Source organism: Mus musculus, chromosome 2 (assembly GCF_000001635.26).
Source record: "Mus musculus strain C57BL/6J chromosome 2, GRCm38.p6 C57BL/6J".
Taxonomy (NCBI): Eukaryota; Metazoa; Chordata; class Mammalia; order Rodentia; family Muridae; genus Mus; species Mus musculus.
This window is the reverse complement of record NC_000068.7, coordinates 153307683-153333796: the sequence shown is the minus strand read 5'-3', so window position 1 is coordinate 153333796 and position 26114 is coordinate 153307683. Positions and strand designations below refer to the sequence as shown.

At 45.5% G+C, this 26114-nt stretch overlaps 1 protein-coding gene across 2 annotated transcripts in view; it reads right to left on the bottom strand.

Moving 5' to 3' along the window:
* Positions 1 to 406: 406 nt before the first annotated feature.
* Kif3b (kinesin family member 3B) overlaps positions 407 to 26114 on the bottom strand; it is a 41996-nt gene continuing 16288 nt past the window's right edge. The window contains exons 2-10 of one of the 2 annotated variants that reach the window (XR_374419.3): positions 16113 to 17580; positions 13421 to 13522; positions 13096 to 13218; positions 12895 to 13013; positions 10872 to 10985; positions 10155 to 10260; positions 7429 to 7789; positions 4047 to 4225; positions 407 to 3738 (exon numbers count right to left, since the gene is read on the bottom strand). Coding sequence is in view for 1 of the 2 variants with exons in the window: in NM_008444.4 (NP_032470.3) it covers positions 3642 to 3738; positions 4047 to 4225; positions 10155 to 10260; positions 10872 to 10985; positions 12895 to 13013; positions 13096 to 13218; positions 13421 to 13522; positions 16113 to 17516 (2244 nt within the window). In the remaining variant the exon portion in view is untranslated. The remainder of the gene's footprint in view (positions 3739 to 4046; positions 4226 to 7428; positions 7790 to 10154; positions 10261 to 10871; positions 10986 to 12894; positions 13014 to 13095; positions 13219 to 13420; positions 13523 to 16112; positions 17581 to 26114) is intronic. The other variant, NM_008444.4, reaches the window with a different exon arrangement.

Here is a 26114-nt window from a genome sequence, read left to right as displayed (position 1 = left end):
CTCCTGATGGTAAACAATGGAAGTCATTTTGTTTTTAAAAAAGATATGGGTATATTTTAAAGTAAATTATATAATGTATAATACCTTTAAAAAAGCAAAATACAAAGTTGAAAATTTGCATGCCTCTTGCCAAGGCCCAAGTAACTCAGGTCAGGAGCTACTACAAAAACATGACACACAGTTTCTGTCTGTCCTTCCTTCCTTTTGATGATGTCTTGCCTCTAAGCCACACCTCGGCCCTGCCTTCGGGTCCCTCTCCGAGCTGTAGTTTTAAATGTCTGTGTTATAATTCAATGCTGATGTTCTCCTCCTATTCTGTAACAGTTTAAACACTACACGGAAATCCCAGCACATCAGCTACAGGCAAATCATTCGAAAAGGCACCAATCACTGACAAGGACACCTCTTTGTAGATACAATAAATTTGATTGATTTTTATTACACATTTTAGTTTAGAATCACTTTTACATTGCTAGACAAAGAGATAATACAAATAAATATCAATTGTAAAACTTAGAGAGTCCCAAGTACTGGCATATCCTGTATCTAAAGACAGCCAAAGAGAAGGTCAAGATCAACAGGAACTCCAAAGAGCCATCAAGCCCCGCCCACCTCCTGCCTGCCCATATCAGGGCAGAGAGGAAGGTGCTAGAATCTTAAAGTATCAGACCAAGACTTGCATGGTAAATGTGGGGCATTCCGTTCTTACCTAGATCCCTCTGAGATTTTTTCATTATGGCTTTTGGAGTACATCAGTAGCCCATTTCATTCACAGATGGTGTCTGGATGGTCCAAGATGCTCGCAGTACCCCTCAAATTCGAGAGGCCAAAGTGAGGCAGAACTGATAGCCTACGTTAGCAGGGGTTCGACGCTTCTCAGAAACTTGGCAGAGTCTACATTCAGTGAAGGAGGACTTCAGGGAAGAGCAGACAAGTGGCCTGTGCCTGAGCTGTACTGCACTCTGGCACCATGGTCATGGAGATGTAGGTGGAACAATTCAGGCAGCATGCAGGCATCAGACAGGGAGCAAGTCAATGTAGGTCAGTCTTACAAAGTGCTTCATGCCTATGGTTTGGGGACTCTGATTCTGAGTGTAAGGATCTGGAAATTGTGTCAGCTGTTACAATTTCAGATACATTCTACTGAACAGAGGAAGAGAGTCCCAAGAGGATTGTATGCGCAGCCTCAAACTCCTCCCAGATGGTCTTCTTAGATCCTTTTAAAGATTTGCTTCTAGACTACAGTAGCTACTGCAGGCATGGAGGCCTTCCAGAATCTCAGCTAGATAACTAACAGCATAAAGCTTTGGTCCCTCAGTGAGCTTGTCATATCCTCTAGACTCTTGGCTCAATTCAGAACTCAGAGCAGCAGCATTCTGGGGACAGCAAGACATTTTTACCATCTGCTCTCTTCAGTATCGGATCCGTATTGAGAAAAGAGAAGCACCAGACGCTGCCCGGGAAGGGACAGCTTCATCACCACATGGGTGGCCTTCCACTTGGTGTCCACAGACCACTGTAGGAACCCAGCAGAGGACAGGGCAGGCTTGCTTTAATAATCATGTCTTCCAGATTTTTTTTTCCTTTTGTCTTCTTGGAAAAGTTCTATGCGTCACTTAACCCCCGCCACTCGAACATTAACCACTTCACGACACCAGCATTAAGGTATGATCGTACCTGAAGTTTGCAATCCCCTGTTTTGGTACACAAATGTTTTCAGCCTCCAGAATTTAGACTAGCTGTGAGGAAATGTAAGAGACAAGTGTCACCAGCAAACAGCCACCTTAGAGCACATGTCTCCTCATTTGGTTCCTAGTCAAACAAGCAAACTCTTAGGACACAAGGAAGAAGCAGGGTTTGAGACCAAGAAAAGATGAGACAGGTTCCATTCCATCCTAGGAACTGAATAGGGCTCTGGGCTCAGAAAGGAAGCTACCAAGAAGATCCATGGATCTCCGTGATGTGATAAAGAATGTCAAGACATTGCACGTTACTCCTCCTTCCATGGGCTCTGTCCAGAAATGTACCTGGAGACCAAGTAGCTGAGTTAAAACGTATCTCAAAGCCACCTGAGTTGCCATCTTCCTGAGGCACCATGCCAGCAAGGTACACCAGTGTGGCAGACTTGAGGACTCAGACTGTCCCCTCAGGTTTGGATCATGGACTCAAGACACTTCATGGGGGGTGCGTGCTTCTAGCCTGGATTAGTCATTCTGTGGGCCTTTCACACAGACAAAGGCAAACACTGGACGCTGGAGTATTTCTAAAACCGGGCAAGTTTTCAGTCTCTCTTAGAGACACACCCAGAGCACAGGCACTACTGTGCACAGGCAGCCCCACACACTCATGCATTTATTTCTCTTGGGGAAAATGAGTAACTGTCACCTAATGACCAACATAAAGCAAAGCTTGAGGTGCCGTAACATGAAGAACTAAAACTTATAAACCAAACTAGTCTATGTAAACAGGAGGTGTGGACTCCCCTCTGAGCCTACTCAGAGCCTCTTCTTGCCAGCACCTACGGCTCCTCTCCACCCAGGGGAGCCACACTCGCAGAAGTCAGTGGCTTCTGCTCCAGGCAGACAGGATTCCTTTGCTTCCACTGCTATCTGCCCTTCCTCCTGCTCTGAGTCTCTTGCTGCTAGTCTGCATCTGCCTCCTCACTCTTCTGCTCCCAGGACAGTATGGACCCTTGTGGGCAATTCACAAGTGCCCTGCTGATGCCTTCCCCCAACTCTGCTCCCATCAGAGAAGGCAGAGCTGGCTTCCCCTTCCCCACCTCCAGGCACACTCTATAGGCACACTCTGTAGGTGGGTCTACATGAGTCCACTCAGACAGAGCATGTGTACTTGGGGAAAGACGGTGACAAATGAGTAAAGTGACATGGTAGATGGACATGGCACTGGTTTATAGACTTAGGTCTTTAACAGGATGGTCATGGTTTTGAGATTTTAAAAAAGCTATTTCCCCAAACTCTCCCAGGGGGCAAAGGGAATGTCTTTTCTATTGCTTCCAACACCAAGTCCTTCTGGAACAGGAACTGGAAGCCACTGCCCCATTCAACCGATTCCAGGTAGATCTACTCCTACTGAGGGGCCTGGAAGCTGGATCGCTCTCTCATCGTGCCGTCCTGGGGCTTGGTTCCAAGTGAGATATCTCATTTTACCTGACAGAGGCAGGCACCTATTCAAGTTCTAGGGCTTTCATTTCTCAGCCCCACTGCCACTTAAGGCCAAGGCTCCACACACAGTCCTAAGGAGGCCTCGTCTCCATATTGTTTAACAAGAAGGGAGGCTGGTGTGAAGAAGAGGCTAGAGAAGAGGAGAGGAAGGGAGGGTGAGGAGGGAAGGGAGAAAGAAGGAAAGCAAGGTCATGGTCATTCTCTTGCTGTCCACTTGGACTTTGCAGTTTACCTTACCCATGCATTCTGAGATGCTAATTAAAGGACACTTCCCAGAGGAACTGAGTGCCACATCAGGACCAGCATGTTCGGGCAGATTAAGTTAGCTAATCTGCAAAGAGGCTATCACTCCTCCTCAGGGGAATGGTTCTGCGTTTAGGCTCAAGTCATCTCTGCAGTATTGTGCTCGCTCTTCTCTCAGAAGACAATGCTGTTCCCATCCTGGGAGTGGGTGCTGGGTTACTTGGGAACCAGCCCCCGAGACTGTGGGTAAAACTGAGATGCAGGGTTTCCTGAGGAGGAAGAGGAGGATCCTGATTTCCTGCCACTCTTGGGCCTGCAAAAGTCAAACACATGGGCATTACCAACGGCCATGCACGTTCCAAGGTAGCCTTTCCTCAATGGCGTGAAAACCAGGAGTCTTTGAACTGTAACCACTAAGCTAACATGGCCCTCTGGGCCTGGCCAACCCACCTGCCAGGAGAAGTGTGAAATCTGGAAGGAGGGACTTGGGGGGGGCTCAGCAAGTACAGGCCATAATAAACAAGGGCTAGGCCCATGCCCTTCTGGGAGCTGGGATTAAATTATTCACTATCACACCTAGCTCAAATGTTCTTTCAAACACAGGTCCCTGAAGCTACTCACCTGGCCTTGGGTTTTCTGCTGGCAGTACTTTCAAAGGATGAGGCATCCACCTGTATCTCATCTTCATCCTGCAGAGCTGCATCCAGCGCAGCCTGAACCTTGGGAGAGATGGCTGGGCCCTCGTAGTCTCTGGTTGTCCGGCTGGGCATATCTAACTCCAAGAGCATGATGTTCTCCGCCTGTGGCAGGAAGCACAGCGGTCACCAGCAGGTGCAAGGGAGCCAGACATCCTCTGAGAACAGAACTGCCACTAAGAGCCTCCCAGGAGGGCTGGCAAGATGATGGCTCGGCAATTAACGATGCCGACTACCAAGCCCGATGGCCTGAGTTCAGTCCTTGGAGCCCACAGAGTAGAGAGAGAGATTTGACTCCCACAATATGTTTTTTCTGATCTGCACACACACGTCATGACACACATGCACCAAAATACACACAAATAAACGTAATAGAAAAAATGTGGAGGGAGGGGATAGGGGATTTTCGGAGAGGAAACTAGGAAAGGGGATAGATAGCATTTGAAATTTAAATAAAGAAAATATCTAATAAAAAGAAAAAAGAGCCAGGCGTGGTGGCGCACACCTTTAATCCCAGCACTGGGGAGGCAGAGGCAGGTGGATTTCTGAGTTCGAGGCCAGCCTGGTCTACAGAGTGAGGTCCAGGATAGCCAGGGCTATACAGAGAAACCCTGTCTCGAAAAACCAAAAAAAAGAAAAAGAAAAAAGAAAAAATGTTTAAAAAGAGCCTGTGTGTTGTGTTTGTATACATGTGTATGGAAGCCAAATGTCAGGTGTCTTCTAATGTGCACTTTTTAATTAATATTTAATTAATGTGCGTTGCTGTTCTGCCTGTATGTGTATCTGTGTGGGGGTGTTAGATCCCCTGGAACTGGACTTACACGCAGGTATGAACTGTCCTAGGAGTGCTGGGAATTGAACCCAGGTCCTCTAGAAGAGCAACCAGTGCTTTGAACCACTGAGCCATCTCTCCAGCCCTTGTTTTTTACTTTTCACACAGGGTCTCACTGTAGAGCCCTGGCTGTGCTGGAATTCATTATGTAGATCAGACTAACCTCAAACTTACTCCCAACTCCCCGTGCCTCCCAGAGGCTGGGACTGCAGGAATGCGTCACCACATCCACATCACCTGAGTTTTCTGAGACAGGATTTAATGTGAACCCGAAGTTACCAAGTCAGCCAGACTGGCTGGCCAGCAAGCCCTGGAGGTCCTCTTGCCTACCTCAGCCCCAGGACTGCAGGTGCATCCTGCAGCTCCCAGCTTCTTTTATGGGTAAGTCCTTGAACTTAAGTCCTCGCGGCTGTATGGATAGCACTTACCAACTGAACCATCTTCAAAACCCCAGAAAATATGTCTTACAAATTTTTTCCTGGATTTTTGTTTTTTGTTTGTTTGGGTGTTTTGTTTTGTTTTGTTTCATGGTTTCCCTGTGTAGCCCTGGCTGTTCTGAAACTCACTCTGTAGATGAGGCTGGCCTCAAACTCAGAGCTCTCACTTATATTCATGAATCATCTGTATTGCAATCCAGGTCAATGCTTCATTCCTTTTGTTATGGCCAATAAAAGTTACTGCATAAATATCCCAATTCATGTACATTCATCAGCTGACAGACATTTGATTGGTTCTGACTTTTAAATAATGGACAAAAAAACTGCACTGACAATGTGCAAGTTTTTGTGTGAACATGTATCCTACTTTCTTTTTTTATTATTGTGACAAATGTCATGGCCAAAAATAACCTGGGTGGGAGGGGCAGGATTTACATAAAATTCTTTAGTAGTATTTAGTATTATAATGAGTTTCAGGCCACCTTGTATACAAAGGTTAGAAGGAGATCACACACACATATACACACAAACAAAGACAGGGACAGAGACAGAGACAGGTACAAAGAGACTCAGAGAGAGACAGAGAGGGTCAGAGAGAGACAGAGAGGAGAGAGAGCCATATTTCACTTCAAGATCATAGTCCATCATTGAAGGAATTCAAGGCAGAAAGTTGAGGCAGGAACCTGAAGGCAGGCCTGCTTGCTCTTCCACGCATTTGAGGACAATGGGAACCATGGAGAAATGCTGCTGACCAGCTAGCTCACTCACTGGTTCATATTTGGCTAGTTTTTTTTTTTTATATATATCTTTTTTTTGGGGGGGGGTTGGTTTTATGAGACAGGGTTTCTCTGTGCAGCCCTGACTGTCCTGGATCTCACTTTTTTGACCAGGCTGGCCTCGAACTCAGAAATCTGCCTGCCTCTGCCTCCCTAGTGCTGGGATTAAAGGCATGTGCCACCATCCCAGCTTGGCTAGGTTTCTTATATATAGCCTAGGGATGATGGCAACCATAGTGGGCTGGGCCCTCTGTATCAACTGATGATCAAGATACCTCCCAACAGACCTGCCCATAGGCCAATCTGATCTAGACAGTAATCTAGACAGTTTTTCACTCTAAACTGTCCTCTCAGACAATTCTAGGTTGTGTCAGGTTGACAATTATGGCTGAGTAGGACAACATGTGCTTTGAATTCTTTGGTGTGAACACAACATCTGGTGTGTACTTAAGATAATGCATGTTTTAAATTATTGGGGGGGTGGTGAAGGAGTCAAGTGTTTTACAGATTGTTAGGTTTGTCTTTAATATTGACCAGATCTACTTTTTCCTTAATTACATGTTGAGATGTTCTTTTTTCTTTTTTTTTTAGATTTATTTATTATATCTAAGTACACTGTAGCTGTCTTCAGATGCACCAGAAGAGGGCGTCAGATCTCATTATGAATGGTTGTGGTTGCTGGGATTTGAACTCAGAACCTTCGGAAGAGCAGTCGGTGCTCTTAACCACTGAGCCATCTATCCGCACCCCCTCTTTTTTTTTTAATGTTGAGATGTTCTATCCATTACTGAAAATGTAGCAGTGAAGTTGCCAACAATTATGTTTGACCTGTCCTTTTCTCCCTTCAGTTCATCCAGTCTTGCTTCATGTTTCTGGGCTTTGCAGACTGTAAGTGCTAGTATCCTCTTGGAACTTTTATGATTATATAATGTTTATCTTTATAACATAACAGTTTTGCCTTATTTCTATGCTACTTATAGATTATTATTCTAAGTGTCTTTCTGTCTGTCTGTCTATGTGTATGTGTGTGTGTGTGTGTGTGTGAGAGAGAGAGAGAGAGAGAGATCCTTCTATCCTATGTATACAAGGTAGCCTGAAACTCATGGCAGTCCTCCTGCCTCATCCTTCCAGGTGTGACTCATCATACTTAATTAAGATGGGTGATTTTTAATTTTCTACCCTGATTTTCTGCTTTTGTTTTTTTGCAATAAACATGTCTCACACAAGATGTGAAATGGTAAAAAGTCATCATTAATGGCTTACACAGATGTTCCAGCTGTTTGCAGGCAGCAGCATCTGTGTCCCTGGAAGTGAATGCAGGACAAGCATGTGCTTGCCCCACTGAAGGACTAGCTTCTGCTTCATAGTCGGCTTGTGAACTGCCTCCACAGAGCATCACGGTGAACGAGCCCTGCCTAACTCTGAAGACAACTTGTACACAGACAGAGTGTGTCCTTGTGCCACTTGACAGCTGCGTCCGGGGTGTGGGGTGAGGGTGGGGGTCATGGGCCACAATCATCAGCTTTAAATATCCAGACAGTGCACAGAATTTCTCCAGTAAAGCCGGCTGATTACTAAACATCGAGTCACTGCTTTCAATCCCACTTTTGGTCATGCCTGTGCCCTGGAAAGACAACACATTTTATTTGGGCACTTTAAAAACAGCTTCTTGACTCAGTTACAAAACCTGGCAGACTTTGCACATCTGAAACTGCTAGAAACATGCTTCAGAGGCTTCTGCCTGCCCCGCCCCTCTTCCTCCCTGTGAACCCCACACAAGAAGCACGTTTTAATTTCCTTTCTCTATTTTAAATGACTAAGCACCAGGAGGAGAAGCACCCAGTTCATCTGGCTCTGGCTTGAAAGGAGAGTGTTGTTTTGTATTGTTTCCTTTAATTTTTAAGTGAAGCCAGTTATGATAGCTCACATCTGTATTCTCCGTGCTTGTGAGACTGAAGCAGGAGGACTGCCTAAGTTTGAAGCTATTCTGAACTACATACTAGGCCAGGTTAAGCTACAGAATGTGACCCTATAAAAATCTTCATTATAAAAAAAATACAGGGGCTGGAGAGTTGGCTCAGTGGTTAAGAGCACTGACTGTTCTTCCAGAGGTCCTGAGTTCAAATCCCAGCAACTACATAATGGCTCACAACCATCTGTAATGAAATCTGACGCCCTCTTCTGGTGTGTCTGAAGACAGCTATAATGTACTTATATATAACAAATAAATAAATTTAAAAAAAAAGAATACAGGTTGCAAAATACAATTAAGTAAAATGAAGGAACTTTAAATTGAGTACACTCTCACTGCTCAGAAGGAAGGAGCTCAATGTCCATGCATTTCACACACCAGATTTTTAATTCATATATATTCTTCTAGCACCAACTTTTTTATTTTTTATTTTTTATTTTTTTGCTATTGTTGTTGAGATAAGGTTTTCATCTGTAACCCTGGATGGCCTGAATCATGTTATATATATAGACCAGGCTGACCTTTAGTTGCATCCTGCATGCTGGACTGCAGATGTGTGCCCTCAGGAATAGTAAAACTGTTTTTTTGTTGTTGTTGTTTTTGTTTGTTTGTTTGTTTGTTTTTCAAGACAGGGTTTCTCTGTATAGCCCTGGCTGTCCTGGAACTCACTCTGTAGACCAGGCTGGCCTCGAACTCAGAAATCCTCCTGCCTCTGCCTCCCAAGTGCCTGGGATTAAAGGCGTGAGCCACCATGCCCAGCTTGTAAAACTGTTTTGTAACAGACCTCGCCTCCCAGTCCATCACTTGCCACTTACCTACCCTCTAAACAACAGGACTGGAGACAGAGACCTCGGCAGAGTTCAATCAGACCTCAGGTATAGGCCTAGCACACGGAAAGTGTTTGCAAATAGAAAATCTGCAGCATTTTATTGCAAGATATTTTGGGGTTGTTAAACAGTGCTCAATATGTCACTTTCAGTGACTTGCAACTGACACAAATGTTAAATGGCAGTAGCAGTTCCCTAGCAAAGGCCCATGTCCCACCATTAAACCTGCATCTTTCTACGTTCTCACATACCTGCCCACCAGCGCATCCCTCTCTGCTCATGTACCTGTTCCCCACTCCTCCGTTGTCCTGAAGTTCTAAATCTCACTCTGCTTCACCTTTCTTGTTGTAACTGTGTGTGAAAATGCAGGTGCAGGTATGTATACTTGCCTATAGAGGCCAGAGAGCAGCCCAGGCATCATTCTTTGGAAAGCTGCCCCCCTCCTTTAAGATGTGGTCTCTCAGTAGCCTGGAGCTCACCAACTGGGCTAAACTGGCCAGCCAGTAAGACCCAGGTCCTCTTGTCTCTACTTCCCCAGTATTGGGGTTACAAAGATACACTGCCACAGCTGGCAAAATGGCTAATGAGAAAATGTGTGCTATCAAGTCTGTCAATGTAAGTTTAGTGCATGTACACACACACACACACACGCACACACTACAATGTAGTGAGAATGTGTCTGTTACCACACCTGGTGTTTTTGTGTGGTTTCTGGGGCTTGAACCCAAGTCCTCCTGTTCAAAAGACAAGCACTTTATGGAGTAAACCCCAAACCCCTGCCTTTCCATTTAGTTTCCATCATCTACTTGTTACATCATGTATCATTGTTATCATTAGTGTACATGTCCTCAAATCTCTGAGAAAGTCAGATATAAACCCCATGACTTAGCATGATGGTGTCTTAGGACTTCTCAAACCTAAATTCCTCTGGAAGAAAAACACAGAAAGACAAACACTGGGGCTAGTGAGCTGGCTCAGTGGGTTAAAGTGTTTGCTGCCAAGCCTGACAATAGAGTTTGATCTTTGGGACCCATATGGTGGAAAAAGAAGAAACCCAATGTCCACAAGTTGTCTTTGGACTATTGCTGTGGCATGTGCATGCATACCCCTCCCCCCAAACATACATGCACACATTAAAACAATGAATGTAATTTTAACAACTTTTTGAAATCCACCAACAGTCTCCTCACCCTGTACCGGGGCTCTGGCCGAATCATCATGGACATCCGTGCATGCTGGCTCAGAGGTCTCTTGTATCCCACAGCAGAGACAGGCCGCTTCATCATCTGCTGGTTTCTGAAAACAGATGACAATGTTGAGGCCCTGCTGGACTATGCCCCACAGCCTAAGGCAAGGCCAATGGGGTTAAGTACTCAGTGAGTGCTCTGATAAGTACTCCAAGCTAGAGTAAGAACTCAAAGCAGGAACTCCTGAGACCAAGGCTTGATAGATGATGCCTGACGATAACTGCTTAGCTTTTTGCTTGAGGCGCCATCTGACTCAGATGTGAGCATCATGTTTCTTTCAACCTGGAAAGGACCCCAGTCACTATCTTGTTCTCAGACAGCAGACGAGCATAGTACCAGTACTACCAGTCCTGCATCCCTGACAGGTAACATCCAGCATAACTCCTGTCCTGTGGCCTAGCACACTTCACTTTACAGGGGACAGGAAAATTTGAGATCATGGGAAACGCTATACCTAACTAGTTCATGAGTGACAAAGCCTCCCGGGTTCTAGTGTTAAAATGAGTACCCAGGCCTGTACCTCCTGGGCTTGTGGTGCCACAACATCAGCAGGCCAGCTCCAGGTTTAGTGCACTCTCCCACACCCCAGTGCCCCAGTCCTCTTGGCAACATTCTTTGTTTTCCCACAAGCAAATCTACTTTAGGTCCACAATGACTTACTCCAGTCTGGTTATAGGATGTAATTTCCAATGGTCTTCTTCATCATCAAAAAAGGATCTATTCATAATTTTATTCTTCTCTTCCAAGGGAATAAAGTTTTCTATAATAAGATGCCTGTAAAAATACACATAGGTGAGAATACAGATGAAAACTGCACATAGAGCCAGGCAATGGCACATACCCATACAGTCTCAGCTACCTGGGATGCTGAGGGAGGAGGTTCCCTTGAATCTATGATGCCCTCCTGGGCTAGAGTGAAATTCTTTTTCCAAAAACAACAATAACAAAATAAGTCAAAGTGCTGTCTATCTGTGAACATGAATATATGGAGCTATATATGGCAAGAGTCAAGTCACTCAGCAAACATTTACTGAGCAAGTACTATAGGCCAATATCATACACAGAGCTGAAATACAAACATGAAAGACACCTGGTCCTCAACTGATACAGAGAGACTGCAGTATAGAAATGACAGGTCTGTCCCAGGAATATGGACAGGTCATTCCTACTCAGGTACAAGCAGAATAAGGATGTGAGTGAGTGTATGTGTGTGTGTGTATGTGTGTTTTTGGGGAGGGTGACATAGAAGCCATCCTAGGACAAATATTTACTACCCAAAGTAGATGGGCTTTTACAATGCTGAATGTAGGTTAGGGATGAAAGCTCTCTCACCCCTGCGACTTGCTGTCCGAGCTAAAACACTGTCCATTCTAATCATCCAAGTTAGTAAGAAGAATTGAACACAAAAAATAAAGATGATTCCTGAGAAGAGCATGTATGGAGGTCAGAGAACAACTTTGTGAAAAAAATTCTCTCCTTCCACCTCTCTGTGCATTCTAAGGATCAAACCCAAGTCACCGGGGCTGCACACTGCACACTGCTGAGCTACCTCTGCAGCCCCTCCCCCTGATCGTTTTTAGATTATTTTACATGCATGAGTTTGTTTGTTTGTTTTGCTTGGAACTAGAGTTAGAAATGGTTATAAACCACTATGTGGGTGCTGGGAACCCAGTCTTCTGTAGGAGTAGCAAGTGCTCTTAACTACTGAGTCATCTCTTAAACAGCCTTATGCACATTGAATTTTAATTGCTCTGTTCAAAAGCTAAAACTTGATTAATTAAAAAAAACCTAATCCCAGCATAGGGAGGCAGAGACAGGAGGATCTCTCTTGTGAGTTTGATCTGGTCTACCTAGTAAGCTCTGTATCAGCCAGGGCTACACCATAAGACTGTCTCAGAAAAAAAAAGAAAGAAAGGAAGGAAGGAAGAAAGGAAGGAAGGAAGGAAGGAAGGAAGGAAGGAAGGAAGGAAGGAAGGAAGGAAGGAAGGAGAAAGAAAGAAAGAAAGGAAGAAAGAAAGAAAGAAAGAAAGAAAGATCGATCGATCGATTGATCCAGCATCTTGTTGGCTTATTAGAAACACTAAAATCACCAACAGAGTTGGCTTTTCATTGTTGTTTATTTTAAGACAAGATCTCACTGTGTGGTCTGGGCTAGGCTTGTGATCCTCCTGCCTCAACCTTACAAGTGCTGAGATGACATGCTGTGGCACTCTATCATCTACAGAGCATTAAAACACACTGCTCAGGGGCCAGGGCTCACGGCTCAATAGGAGTGCTTGCGTGGGGCCTTGGGCTTGACCTCCAGCACTGGGGTGATGCCATATAGCATCCAGAGCTCAAGATCAACTGCAGTTACACAACACATCTGATGCCAGACTAGGCTATAGGAAACCGTGTCCATTTCATGAGAACAATGAATGGTCTTAAAGTACTCTGGCTGATGAGTACTCAGATGTCATTAGATCAGGAGAAAAATGTTTACAATAAAGGGGCAAGAAGATGAGGGAGAAGGAACGGGGAGACTCTGTGGTGATCTCACGAAAGTAGGCTGAAATGAAAAAGGACCTTGTCAGGACCAAGCAGGGGACAGTGGGGTGGCTGAGGGTGAGCTGGCAAGCAGGTGGCTTGTCCTCAGGACAGTCACTCCTGAACATGGTAGATGGCAGAGCCTGCAGGTACTCACTTGAGCTTTAGCTCCCGGGTGAGTTCATTCTGCGTCTGCTCCAGCTCCTGGCGCTCTTTGATGTGTTCTTCTTGGAGGTCGTGGATCTCGGCCTTCACGGCCTGAAGCTTGGAAAAGAGCTAGAGCCGAGAGACACAGCTGAGGAAAGGCTGACCAAGGAAGGCGTGCCCCTCCCCCAGGCTCCCAGCACCCATCTCCTACCTTTTTGAGCTTTTTGGTCTTGATGTCTACCTCCTGCTGCAGTGAGGTGTAAGTCTCTTTCAGTTCCAGGGTCTCCTCATCTCGACTCTCCATTTGCTGCTGGATTTCTCTTTCTCGACGTTTCTGAGCAATACCACAAAATCCATCAGCTTGCCCTAGTGACCATGTCTACACACTATGGGCTGGATGCGCCCAGTCGGCTCTGGCTAGCATGGGCTGACAGCTCCTGTCCGTTCCCTCTGGAGCTGCTCTCATCCCACTGCTGACTGCTCTGTGCCCTGATGTCAGTGCACGCCTTCTTCCCCATACAAGAATGCAAGGTTACCTGCTCTGCGATCTCCTGGCGTTTTTGCTCCAGGATCTTCTGCTGTTCGTTTGTATGATCTACTATATTTTTTCCTCCGACAAGCAGCTTACTCTCCATGGCCTGAGTGAGGAACAAAGCAAAATCCATCCTGTGGTCCATCCTACAACATAACCCCTCACAGGAAGACCTAGAGAACAGGCTTATGCCTGGCTAAGCATAATGGTCCATGCCTGTGGTCCCAACATACATATGACTGTAGCTGGAGGATTGCAAGTTACAGGCCAGCCCAGAGGACATATTGAGACCCTGTCCAAAAACAAAAACAAAAAAACAAAAAACAAAAAACAAAGAACCAAAACCTCCCCAAAAACAAACAAGCAAAAAACAGTCTGGGGCTGGGGAGATGGCTCAGTGGGTAAGAGCACTGACTGCTCTTCCATAAAGGTCCTGAGTTCAAATCCCAGCAACCACATGGTAGCCCTAATAAGATCTAATGCCCTCTTCAGGCACATCTGAAGACAGCTACAGTGTACTTATGTATAATAATAAATAAATCTTTAAAAAAAAAAAAAGTCTGGGGGAAAATACATTTGCCTTGCCCATAGCAGGATGGGACCCCATCTGACAACACTGAAGGTCTGGCAGCTTGAAACATATGTGCTTTTCAGGGTTTGGGCTTTTTAACCAAGTCATTTACTGGGTTGTTCATCCACAGCACTAACCCCACTCTACACAAACTAAACATAGCTGGTGTGCTCCAGACCAGAGATACTGCTGGCAGTGAGGACCGTGAGGCTCGGAGCCCACCTAGGGACATAGACAGGTAAACAGGCTTGGACCAGACGCTCTGGGATGCCCTCAGGAGGGAAGTGTGAGGAACTAAGGGGAGAGGCACACTAAAGGGCAAGGAGTCGAGCTCTCAGAGGAAGTTGGGGACAGCTTCCTGTCTGAAGGGACAGCCACACAAAAAGCTGAAGTAAAAATAAAAATCTACTAAGAAAACACTCCTACCCCCATTGTTAGCCCAGGAGTAGGATGCGGAAGTTGACAAAGCCAAGAGAGGTCGGAGCAAAAGCCTCAGATCCCAGTTAGGAAACCAGGCATGGTCCTGAGAGCCTCAGAAAGCATGGACAGGTATGCCAAACAGGAGTGCACAGCCAGACTGCTTTAGGACCACACCCTTGCAACAGGAGGAATTCCTGGATGAGAGCCACGGCTGAAGCCCTGGTGGGAAGCTGTTGTGCAGCAGGGCATGGGCGAAGGAGCAGGATGAGGCAGGACCAAGAGTCCCTGGGACTGAGGGAGCTGGACAGATGGCTCAGTGGTTAAGAGTACTGACTGCTCTTCCAGAGGTCCTGAGTTCAATTCCCATCAACCATGTGGTGGCTCACAACCATCTGTAATGGGATCTGATGCCCTCTTCTGGTGTGTCTGAAGACAGCCTACAGTGTATTCATATTCATAAAATATAAATAATTCTTTTAAAAAACTCACTGTAGAATATAAGGGTACCAGCAATTTCTTGCATGTACATAGTCTCCTGGAGCCAAGCACAAGAATGGTTGCAGGAAACATGGAAATAGCCCACATTAAGAGGAAAGTGGAGCGAACATCACAGAGTATTTGGAGCAGTGATAGTGATGAACACAACCACACAGCAGGCATCAGTACAGGTTCTTAGGGACAGAAGTTTGGTACGAAAAAGCAAACTGCGGTAGCACCTTAAGTAACAGCCCACGTGAAACTAGACAAGCAAGGGAACAACAAACATTGGCTTCCTGATGACTGCCCTTGTGGCTCAAGTGGCAGTGTTTGTCCCACATGCACTTAGGGCTGTGATACTCAGCACCACATAAAACATGCATGGTGGCACATGCCTGTGTTCATTCTTAGCTACTATCAAGTTCAAGGCTATCCTGGGCTACACAACACCCTACCTTAAAAAAAAAATGCCAGGCATAGTACTCTATTGTTGAGTAGGCTAAAACAGGAGCATTGCTGTGACTCAGGGCCAGCCTGGACTACACAGAAAAACCCTGATTCAAAAAAATAAAGAAATATCAAAAAATTTAAAAATACAGATGTTCAAGCCGGGCGTGGTGGAGCAGTCATAGTGATGAACACAACCACACAGCAGCAATCCCAGTACTCGGGAGGCAGAGGCAGGTGGATTTCTGAGTTCGAGGCCAGCCTGGTCTACAAAGTGAGTTCCAGGACAGCCAGGGCTATACAGAGAAACCCTGTCTCGAAAAAACAAACAAAAACAAAAAAACAAAAACAAAAATACAGATGTTCTTAAAGAGAAAGAGAAAAAGAGAGAAAGAGGGGAGGAGGAAGATGAAGGAGGAGAAGGAAGAAGAGGAGGAGGAGGAGAAGAAGAGGAGCAGGTGGTAGAAAAAGAGTTACCCTATTCCTTAATGGAAGCAATAATGCCTGGGCACTGGTTTTCTTGCTGGTCTTCATAAAGTGCACACATACATGACAATTATCATACATGTAATTAGGTTTTGACTTTTATTGGGGACAGGGGTCTCACCCTGTAGCAGGCTGTACTGAACTTATTATATAGGCCTCACAAGAGACCCACCTGCTTCTGCCTCCAGTGTGTGGGGATTAAAGGCAGTTGTCATCATGCCAAGGTCTTACTGTATAATATTTTTGATCTAAGAAAAGGAACTGAAAGGGAAAGGGCTGCGGAAGGGTACAGTACCTTGATTTTGGCACCCAGCATCTCTGCAGCATCCTTCTCTCGCCGCAGGTCCTCCATCTTTTTCTCCTTCTCCTTCAGCAGCCTCATCTTCTCCTCTGCAACCAAGCTGTGGTCCTCTACAATGGCCCGCTTCTCAATCTCCAGTTTTTCTTGCTGTTCCCGCCAGTAATCATCCTTATCATCCCCGTCCTCCTCACCCTCTTCTCCCTCCTCCTCCTCCTCTTCCCCACCCCCACCACTGCCACCACCTTCCCTCCGCTTCTCTCGCCTCTTCCTCCTGCCAATGGAACGTTTTTCCAGCTGGGCCTTGAGCCGAGCAATTTCTTCTTGGAATTCTCGAAGCAGAGCATCCTTTGGGTCCTCATTGACCCTTGGCTTGTTCTTAATGTTTTTGGCACGGTTGGCATATCTCAGAGTGGTCAGGGTCTCTTCTACATTGTAAGAGGCAGGCCCCACATTGGCTACCATCACAGTTTTGGCATTGCCACCAAGGGAATCTTGGAGAAGCCTGGTCAGCTTTGAGTCTCTATATGGAATATGGGTGCTTTTGCCATCTACAAGGGCAGAGATAACATTACCCAAGGCGGAAAGGGACAGGTTGATCTTGGTGGCTTCCTTCAGTCTTTCCCCTTGAGCTCCAGTCTTGGCTTGCCGCTCACTGCCAGCAAGATCTACAAGATTCAGCTTTCCTACCCGGATGTGGTTTTCACCATCCAGGCCCACCTCGCTGCATTCAATAGTGATAACAAAGATTGCATGCGACCGTGAGCTGTGCTCATTCATGTTTGTAGCACCGACAGACCGGTTCTGGTTTCCCACATTCATCACATGCTCTATCTCCTTCACACTCTTCGTGACAAAAGAAGACAAATCCTTTACATACACTCCTGTATCTGGTCTCTCTTTGAGCTCTAGCCTTTTGGTCTGATCCTTTGAAAGCAAGTCTCGAATCTCTTCTTGATAGATCTCTAAGTAAGACGCCCGGACCAGGTACTGCTGATTCTGAGATCGAGAGATGTGGGTGAAGATGTGATCAAAGGAGTTGGGGATGACCCCTCTTTTTTCAGGGTCACCACGAACTCCCTCCATGGTATAGGTTTTCCCAGTTCCTGTTTGTCCATAGGCAAAAATTGTGCCATTGAAACCCTGCAGCACAGAGTCCACGAGTGGTCGGAACGTCTCATCATAGAGCTCAAACTGCTTGGCGTTCCAATCATACACAGCGTCGAAGGTGAAGGTCTTGGGCATCTCATGGGATGTGCCTTTGGGGTTCTTCACAGACACCTGCCCCAGCTTCACATCCACATCTACCACCTTGTCATAAGATGCAGCCTTTTCTTTGCCATTCATGGGCCGACAGCGGACCACCACCCGGACTGATTCTGAGCTTTTTAACTTGGACATGATGAACTCTGACCAGTTTAGCCTCAAGGGCTACAAATCCAAAATGGCTCAGGATGCTAAGGTTCTAGAAAAAAGACAAAAGTAGTGAGCATGGTACACTTGTTACTAGGGTCTGCCTGACAGCAGTGGGCACACAATCTTTACCCGAAGGTTTGCTGGTAGCCATATTTAGTTACTCTGGTACACTAGGCATTTCTTCTGGGACTTTAGCCAGCTTCAGCAGTAAAGACTCCGGTCCACTAAGATTAATTTGTATTCACCCTCAATCAATATTTGATTTTATACTACAGGATGCTTTTATCTTTTCTTTTTTTAGAGAAAGGATTATAAGTGATAGGATCACAAGCATGAACTATCACACCTTTGTTTTTATTGCCACTGTTGGGTTGTTTTTTTTTTCTTTTCTTTTTAAGATTTTTTTAGTTTTCAAGACAGGGTCTCTCAATGTATCCTTGACTGTCCTAAAACTCACTCTGTAGAGCAGGCTGTCCTGGAACTCAGAGATCTGCCAGCCTCTACCTCTTAAGTGCTGGGATTAAAGGGCGTGTGTCTCCCTCACTCCCTCCCTCCCCCACTCCAGAGGACTGACTTTACTTTTAAGTTATGTGTATGTGTGTTTCTGTGTGGAAAGGTGCACAACTGCAGACCCCACAGAGGCCAGAAGAGGCTGTAATCCCCTGAAGCTGTGGTTACAGATTGCTCTGAGCCACCTGACAGGGGTACTGGAAACTGAACTTTGCTTTGTTGGAAGAGCATCAAGCATTCTTAAGCACTGACCCACCTCTCTAGCCCTTATTGGAAGTCTTTTAAAAGCCTGGATGACCTTCTATTTATGAACTACTAAATCCCTAAGGACAACAAGGTGAAACTATCAAAATTTTTAATGTGCAAGGGCCAGCAAAAGGGCTCAGCGAGTAAAGGAACCCGCCACCAAGCCTAAGGAACCTGTCACCAAGCCAAAGGAACCTGTCACCAAGCCTAAGGATCCGAATTCAGTTCCCAAGACTCACATGGTAGAATTTCAATATGGTGTTCTTTTAATCTTGGTATATTCAAAAACTGTGCACATATGCATATATACAAATAAAATGTAATAAAAATTTTCAATTTTTCAATGTACAGCCCTTTTGACTAAACAATTCTAAGACTTTATCCCACAGGTAAGCGTCTTATGTAGAGACATATCTCTTTCAGGTAATTTGTTGTGACACTGTGATAGCCAGAGAGTGGGGAAAATTCTAGTTTCCATCAAGAAAGGGTGATTAAATACAAACAGAGGAATCTGGCATAGTTTTTAATGTGACCTAAGTAAATTCATACCAAGATATATTAATTAAATAAGTGAAGCACAGTATGTAGTTTACACAGTATGAGCTTAAACAAGGGACATAAGAGTGAACCCCCCAAAAAATAGTGAACCCTAATGGAAAATCCTGAGGTCCAGCTTAACAATAAATGGTAAAGGCTAAGTCAAACCCAGCACCAACATAAATGCATGAAGGGTACACAAGAAAATGAACAGGTAAAGAACTAAACAAGTGGAAGGGGAAAAACTGGGCACTGAGGCAGCCTGGAATGCTAGCGTCCGAAAGGCTCAAGCAGGATGGTTTTGAGGTAAAGGCCAGTCTGTGCTTCATAACAAGACCTTGTTTAGGGTAGCTCAGGGCACAGTACTAGCATGTACAAGACTGTGAGTTCTACCCTGCAGCACCACAAAAATGGGGGGTATGCATGGAACATGCTCGATGGGCATCCAGTATTACACAGTCTTGATGGGAGCTGTCTGGCCACACATTTCAGTTTAGAGAGAAGACTCACGGTGCTCTGGGCTGGATGCGTGAATACCTTAGCTTGAGCTGGGCATACTTCTCCATTCTAAGAATCAGTAAGAGGTGGCTTATGCAAAATGTGCTTTTAAGTGAGGCTGTGAAGCAGTGCATAAATCCAGCCGTCAGCTTAGTAGACTCTGAATGCAGGAGGAAAGGGGTAAACACAGTTTTTTTAAAAGAGAAAGAAAAGCTGGAGCTCATTTGCGGCTTGGAAACTCAGAGGGCAGAGGACACATGCCTGGGATGTGTCCTTAGAAGAGACCAGATCAAAGCCAAGAGACACAGGACCTCGGGCTCCTGATAATCTTAGGGTAGGGAATTTTCTAAATAATAGATTCATATTTTTAAAATTCTTATTCAAAAATCCTTTTAGAGGCAGATATCTCTCCTTTGACATTCTCCAGCCACCCAGCTTTCCTGTCCACACAAATGTTATTAGATCTTTCCCTTTATTATTGTTCTTATATGTGTATGGGGGGGTTGCCTGCATATTTATCTATGCATCACATGCCTGCAGAGGCGAGAAGGCGGCACTGGATCCCCTGGGGCTGGAGTTACTACTGATGGCTATAAGCTGCTGTGAGGGTGCTGGGAATTGAACTCAGGTCCTCTGGAAGAGTTTCCAGTTCCCTTAAGGCATTGAGCCATCTCTCTAGTCCCATTACTAGATATTTAATCTGATAATTTTCAACAGTATGATGTTATTTATGAACAGTAATTCACAATGGCTTACATGTTGCTGCAACTTACCTTCAAGTTTGTTCCCTCAACAAACAGAGCTTTATCTTTTAATGACTGCAGCATGGTATCCCATTGTATAGATACATTATAACTTATTTAACCTCTATGCTATAAATGCACTTAAGTTGCTGGATGCGGTGGTCCATACCTGCAATCCCTGCACTTACCCAGCTAAGGCAGGAGGATTACAGGCTTGAGGCCAGGTTGGGCTACATAGTTCTGTCTTGAACAAAAAATACATACACGTTACCTGTTCCTGACAGTCCACCCTGAAAAACCTAGGACACATAACCATTGCATATGTAGACAAATATACATAGAAAAATAAATCCCAAGAGGTTGAATTGCTGAGTAAAGCATGTATGTACTTGATAGACACTGCAGCATAGAGAAGAGTTAGAGCTATCCTGAAAAGCTGACAGTTGACAAATGGAAACGTCCAGTGCCACGTCTGGGATACCTCCCTCAAGCGGTTGATCGGGGTGTCCCAGAGACCCACAAATAGTGAAGATTACTGTCAGTGCTCTTGTCTGCCCACCAGAACTTAATGGTAAGAGCCTACTTCTGAAGACACCACACACTTGGTCACAGGGGATGAAGAAATCAAGTGGTGCTGATGAGGAAGCTGCTTCTTGCAGGCTGGCTTTCACAGTGCTGTAAGGCTGCTGGGGTGCGGGAGGGTGGGGAGCCTCAGCAGTCTTCTGCAGCTGCGACCCCTGCAGACTACTGGAGCACCGTGTCCATGAGTACAACGGTGGCACAAACAAATATGGGGACGGCCAAATAATTTCTAGCTGTACTTCAGGCCCACTCCACAGGAGTGAACCTACTGCCCCTATTTGGATAAGTGGACATAACGTCTGCACTCTGAATTTGCATATCTATACATGAGCACAGTTCTCAGCTCTTCCGAGAAGTTCCCTTGGGCAAGGGATGTCAGTTAATGCAGAAACTCACACTTGGTCAGGTGCAGAGAATAAGCAGCCCCTCTGGAGTGCTCAGCCACATATGGTTCCTCTACGTCCCCCTCCCCTGTACAAGGTTCAGAGACCATTATGCAAGAAAAGGCAAAAGGACAGTAAAGGCCAGAGGTCAGGGAAGGCAGGAATGAAGGAGGTCTGGACCTGACAGGACTTCTACACTCAGGAACTCACAGCAGCTCTGGTGGTTTGCACAAGATCAAGCTGGTCAGCATTCTAGAACTACTGACTGACCGTCGAGGGCTTGGGGAGCGTGAGTTGGCGCTGAGTGCTGGCCCCTGCTAGGTCACCGGCCCTCTAGTGGATGGGCACATCCACCAGTATACAAACAGCATTAACTGGACTTGGTGGGTTACGAAAAAGACAAAAAGTAGAGAAAAGATCAAGATGGTGGGAGGGGCAGAGGAAGGGAGATCTGCAAGAAAATAAGAGGGAAAGTTAGGAACAAACACGGTCAAGGTACACTGCATGGTGTTCTCAAAGAATTGGGAAAACTATTATACAAAAAGTAAAAATAAAAGTTAGAATGAAGGGGCCAGAGAGATGGCTCAGAGACAGCTGCTCTTCCAGAGGTCCTTAGTTCAATTCCCAGCAGCCACATGGTGGCTCACAACCATCTGTAATGGGATCTGATGCTTTCTTTTGGTGTGCATGAAGACAGAGCATTCATATACATAAAACACATGAATAAATAAATCTTTTTTAAAAATTAGAATGAGGGGGCTGAAAAGATGGCTCAGTGGTTAAGAGCGCCGACTGCTCTTCCAGAGGTCCTGAGTTCAATTCCCAGCACCACATGGTGGCTCACAACCACCTGTAATGGGATCTGATGCCCTCTCCTGGTGTGTCTGAAGACAACAACAGTGTACTCATATACATAAGATAAATAAATAATTCTTAAAAAAAAAAAAAGAATGAAAAACCAGAATATCTCTTACTCTTTTTGAAAGTGTTTTCTGCAAGTTCTGCAAAAACAGGAGCCATTTGCCTTTCTTTAGGGTAACTGGCAAACAACAAGGCACTGGCAAAGGTACTTACAGCATCTCTACTGTGTCTCTATGCTGCAATGATGATGGATCAAAATCAGTGTTACAGGCTTGCGGTGGAGGTGTAGCTCAGCAGAGGAGCACATGCACTATGTGGGACACCATGGCTTCAACTCTCAGAATTTAAAAGAAGAGAGAGAAAGAGAAAGTTCTTCTGACATTGTCATCAGTGGTCACTGCAGAGACTACGTGTGCAGAGACTACGTGTGCAGAGACTACATGTGCAGAGTCTATATGTGCAGAGACTACATGTTCAGAGACTACGTGTGCAGAGACTATATGTGCAGAGTCTATATGTGCAGAGACTATATGTGCAGTCCCTATATGCAGAGACTATATGTGCAGAGACTATATATGCAGAGTCTGTATGTGCAGAGACTATATATGCAGAGACTACGTGTGCAGAGACTATATGTGCAGAGACTATATGTGCAGAGTCCCTATGTGCAGAGACTATATGTGCAGAGTCCCTATGTGCAGAGACTATATGCACAGAGACTATATGTGCAGAGACTATATGTGCAGAGTCCCTATGTGCAGAGACTATATGTGCAGTCCCTATGTGCAGAGACTATATGTACAGAGTCCCTATGTGCAGAGACTATATGTGCAGAGACTATATGTGCAGAGTCCCTATGTGCAGAGACTATATGTGCAGTCCCTATGTGCAGAGACTATATGTGCAGAGTCCCTATGTGCAGAGACTATATGTGCAGAGACTATACAGTTAAACCTTAATTTTGTCTATTAAACAACAATTTTCTACTAATTAGTTTGTAGTTTTCCATTAAAAAAAAATGAGATCCAGCCGGGCGTGGTGGCGCATGCCTTTAATCCCAGCACTTGGGAGGCAGAGGCAGGTGGATTTCTTAGTTCGAGGCTAGCCTGGTCTACAGAGTGAGTTTCAGGACAGCCAGGGCTACACAGAGAAACCCTGTCTCAAAAAAACAAAAAAAAAAAAAAAAAAAAGAGAGAGAGAGAGATCGAATATCTACTGGTACTCAATAAGAACTAAATCTCATGCCATTTAAAGAAATTTGTACAAGGCTAGTCCATTCTTTATAGTCTTTTAGTCAAAATTGGGAATTTTATCACATGGAACCAAGAATCTATAATGAAAACATTCAGGAGGCAAAGGCAGTTGGAGGCCAGCCAAGACTACATACTGAGGTCCTGTCTCAAACATAAAAGGGCTGGAGAGACAGCTCAGAGGTTAAGAACACTGGCTACTCTTGTAGAACACGGGGTTTCAGCTCCCAGAACTCGCATGGTGACTCATATCCATCTATAACTCCAGTTCCATGGGATGTCACACCCTCTTCTGGTCTCTGTGGGCATCAGGCATCCACGTGGTACACAGGCATACATGTGAGCAAAACACTCATACACAAAAAATAAAAAAGTTTAAAAAAGGGGCCGGGCATGGTGGCGCATGCCTTTAATCCCAGCACTCGAGAGGCAGAGGCAGGCAGATTTCTGAGTTCCAGGCCAGCCTGGTCTACAAAGTGAGTTCCAGGACAGCCAGGGCTATATAGAGAAACCCTGTCTCAAAACTGACCCCGCCCCCCCAAAAAAAGTTTTAAAAAATAAAATCACATAGGAATGTTGTCAGATGGGAAGAAAGAACCAGACACTAAAGCCAGGCATAGTGGCCACACCTTTAATCCTAGCACTTGGAAGTCAGAGGCAGGTGGATCTCTATGAGAGAGATAGAGACCAGTGTGGTCATCTTGGTCTACATAGAGTTTTCCAGGTCAGTCAGGTCAAACAAACTAACTGATGAATTCAGTTAAAAGGTATAAAGAAAACGGAGCACAGGGCCCCCAATGGAGGAGCTATAGAAAGCACCCAAGGAGCTGAAGGGGTCTGCAACCCTATAGGTGGAACAACAGTATGAACTAACCAGTATCCCCAGAGTTCGTGTCTCTAGCTGCATATGTAGCAGAGGATGGCCTTGTCGGCCATCATTGGGAGGAGAGGCCTTTGGTCTTGCGAAGATTATATGCCCCAGTACAGGGGAATGCCAGGGTCAGGAAGCGGGAGTGGGTGGGTGAGCAGCAGGGAGGGGGAGGGTATGGGGACTTTTGGGATAGCATTTGAAATGTAAATGAAGAAAATATCTAATTTAAAAAGGTAAAGAAAACAGAGAACAAGTGCTGGAATGGCTCTTCCTTCTGTGCAATGTCCCTAGCTCTCACTGTGCCCAGTCGCCTCTTGTGTTGGTAGCACCCAGCAGCTGGACAGGGAACCTCCACGCTATAAGGGAGAGAAGAGTGTGGAGGGTGAAGGGCCGGGCGTGAGCAGACAGGCTCCTGTGCACGGCCTCCTCCTGAGGAGGATGGAGTCCTCCTGAGCAGGCAGTCTGCCTGTCCCACTCCCACCTGTGAAAACATGTGGCCTGAGTCTGTTTCATAAAACTCCTCTGCAAAGACGACCTACAGGCCTGCCTACTTCCTTACAGCTACATACATTTTTTGAGCTGTAAAGTATGATGATAAACGAAGGAAGTGTTTAATGATCCACATTCATCTTCCAAACTCCTAACAAGGGAAGAAACGCCTCAAAACAAGTCCTCTCATTAAATCTCCTCAACTCTGAACACATTTCTTTTCTGAGCTCACCCAGCTAGGCTGGTAGCCATGTATTATTGATGTTTTACTTCAGGAAGACTAATTCTATTTCAATTCAATTTCCTGCCTCCGGGATGTCACATCTTGGTCTGGGTCCTCCTCAGCAGAGAGGACATTCTCAGGACCGTGCTGCACTCTCTCTTACCTGCCTCTGCTCTCCGGCAGGTCTAATCACAGTGATAAATCTTGAGAGAAACCCAGCAGCTGGGTCAGCCACCTGCCACCAGCTTCCTGGGGACCTTGTCTGGCAGAACCTGCGTCCCAGGCAAACGCCCACTGGCTGGCTGGCTGTGCCAAGCTAAGTTCTCCAACCTTGTGGCCTGTGCCTGCTGAGAAGATCAGCTATGTGTTTCTCAGGGGAGCCACGGTCTTCCACACTCTTTCCTAAGTACTTCATTTGGGACTACTGTTGCCCTTGCTGGCTGTCATGGAGACTCACCTCCAAGTCTAGAATTTGGTGTCGACTGCATTCTGAGCAACTGTGTGTTACTAGGACAGAGGTCACAAACTGGTCACATTGTATATTAGGTGAGTTCTGTTTTTTTTTTTTTTTTTTTTTTTAAATATTTATTTATTTAATGTAAGTACACTGTAGTTGTCTTCAGATACTCCAGAAGAGGGCATCAGATTTCATTACGGATGGTTGTGAGCCACCATGTGGTTGTTGGGATTTGAACTCGGGACCTTTGGAAGAGCAGTCGGCGCTCTTAACCACTGAGCCATCTCACCAGCCCGAGTTCTGTTTTTTAAAGTGTAAGTGTGGTCACTGAGACCACAGCTTTGTATATGCCACACAGCACTCTACCACTGAACTTCACTCCTAGCCCCCAGTTCACATTTTATTGACCAGGGTGGTGCTTAAACAAAACAAAACAACAACAACAAAAAAATTCACAAGAGCCTGGCAGTGGTGGCGCACACGCCTTTAATGCCAGCCCTTGGGAGGCAGAGGCAGGTGGATTTCTGAGTTCTTTGTTGAGCCTGGTCAACAAAGTGAGTTCCAGGACTATACAAAGAAACCCTGGCTTGAAAAACAAAACAAGCAAAAAACCCACAAGGGCAGCGGCCAGCACACTGATAACACTCTTAGCACTCAGGAGGTGGAGGCAGGCGAATCTTTGCGAGTTTGAGGCCAGACTGGTCTACTCCAGCTTAGTCAGAGCTACACAGTTAGACCCTGTGTCAATCAATCAATCAATCAATCAATCAGGGACGGCCAGTGAGATGGCTATTTAGAATAGATGCTTGCTGCCAAGTCTGACAACTTTCATCTCTGGTAGAATGAGAGAATGGACTCCCAAAGGTTGTCTCAACTTCTACATATACACAATGACAGGGACATTTATTCACACATTCTCACACACACATTCAC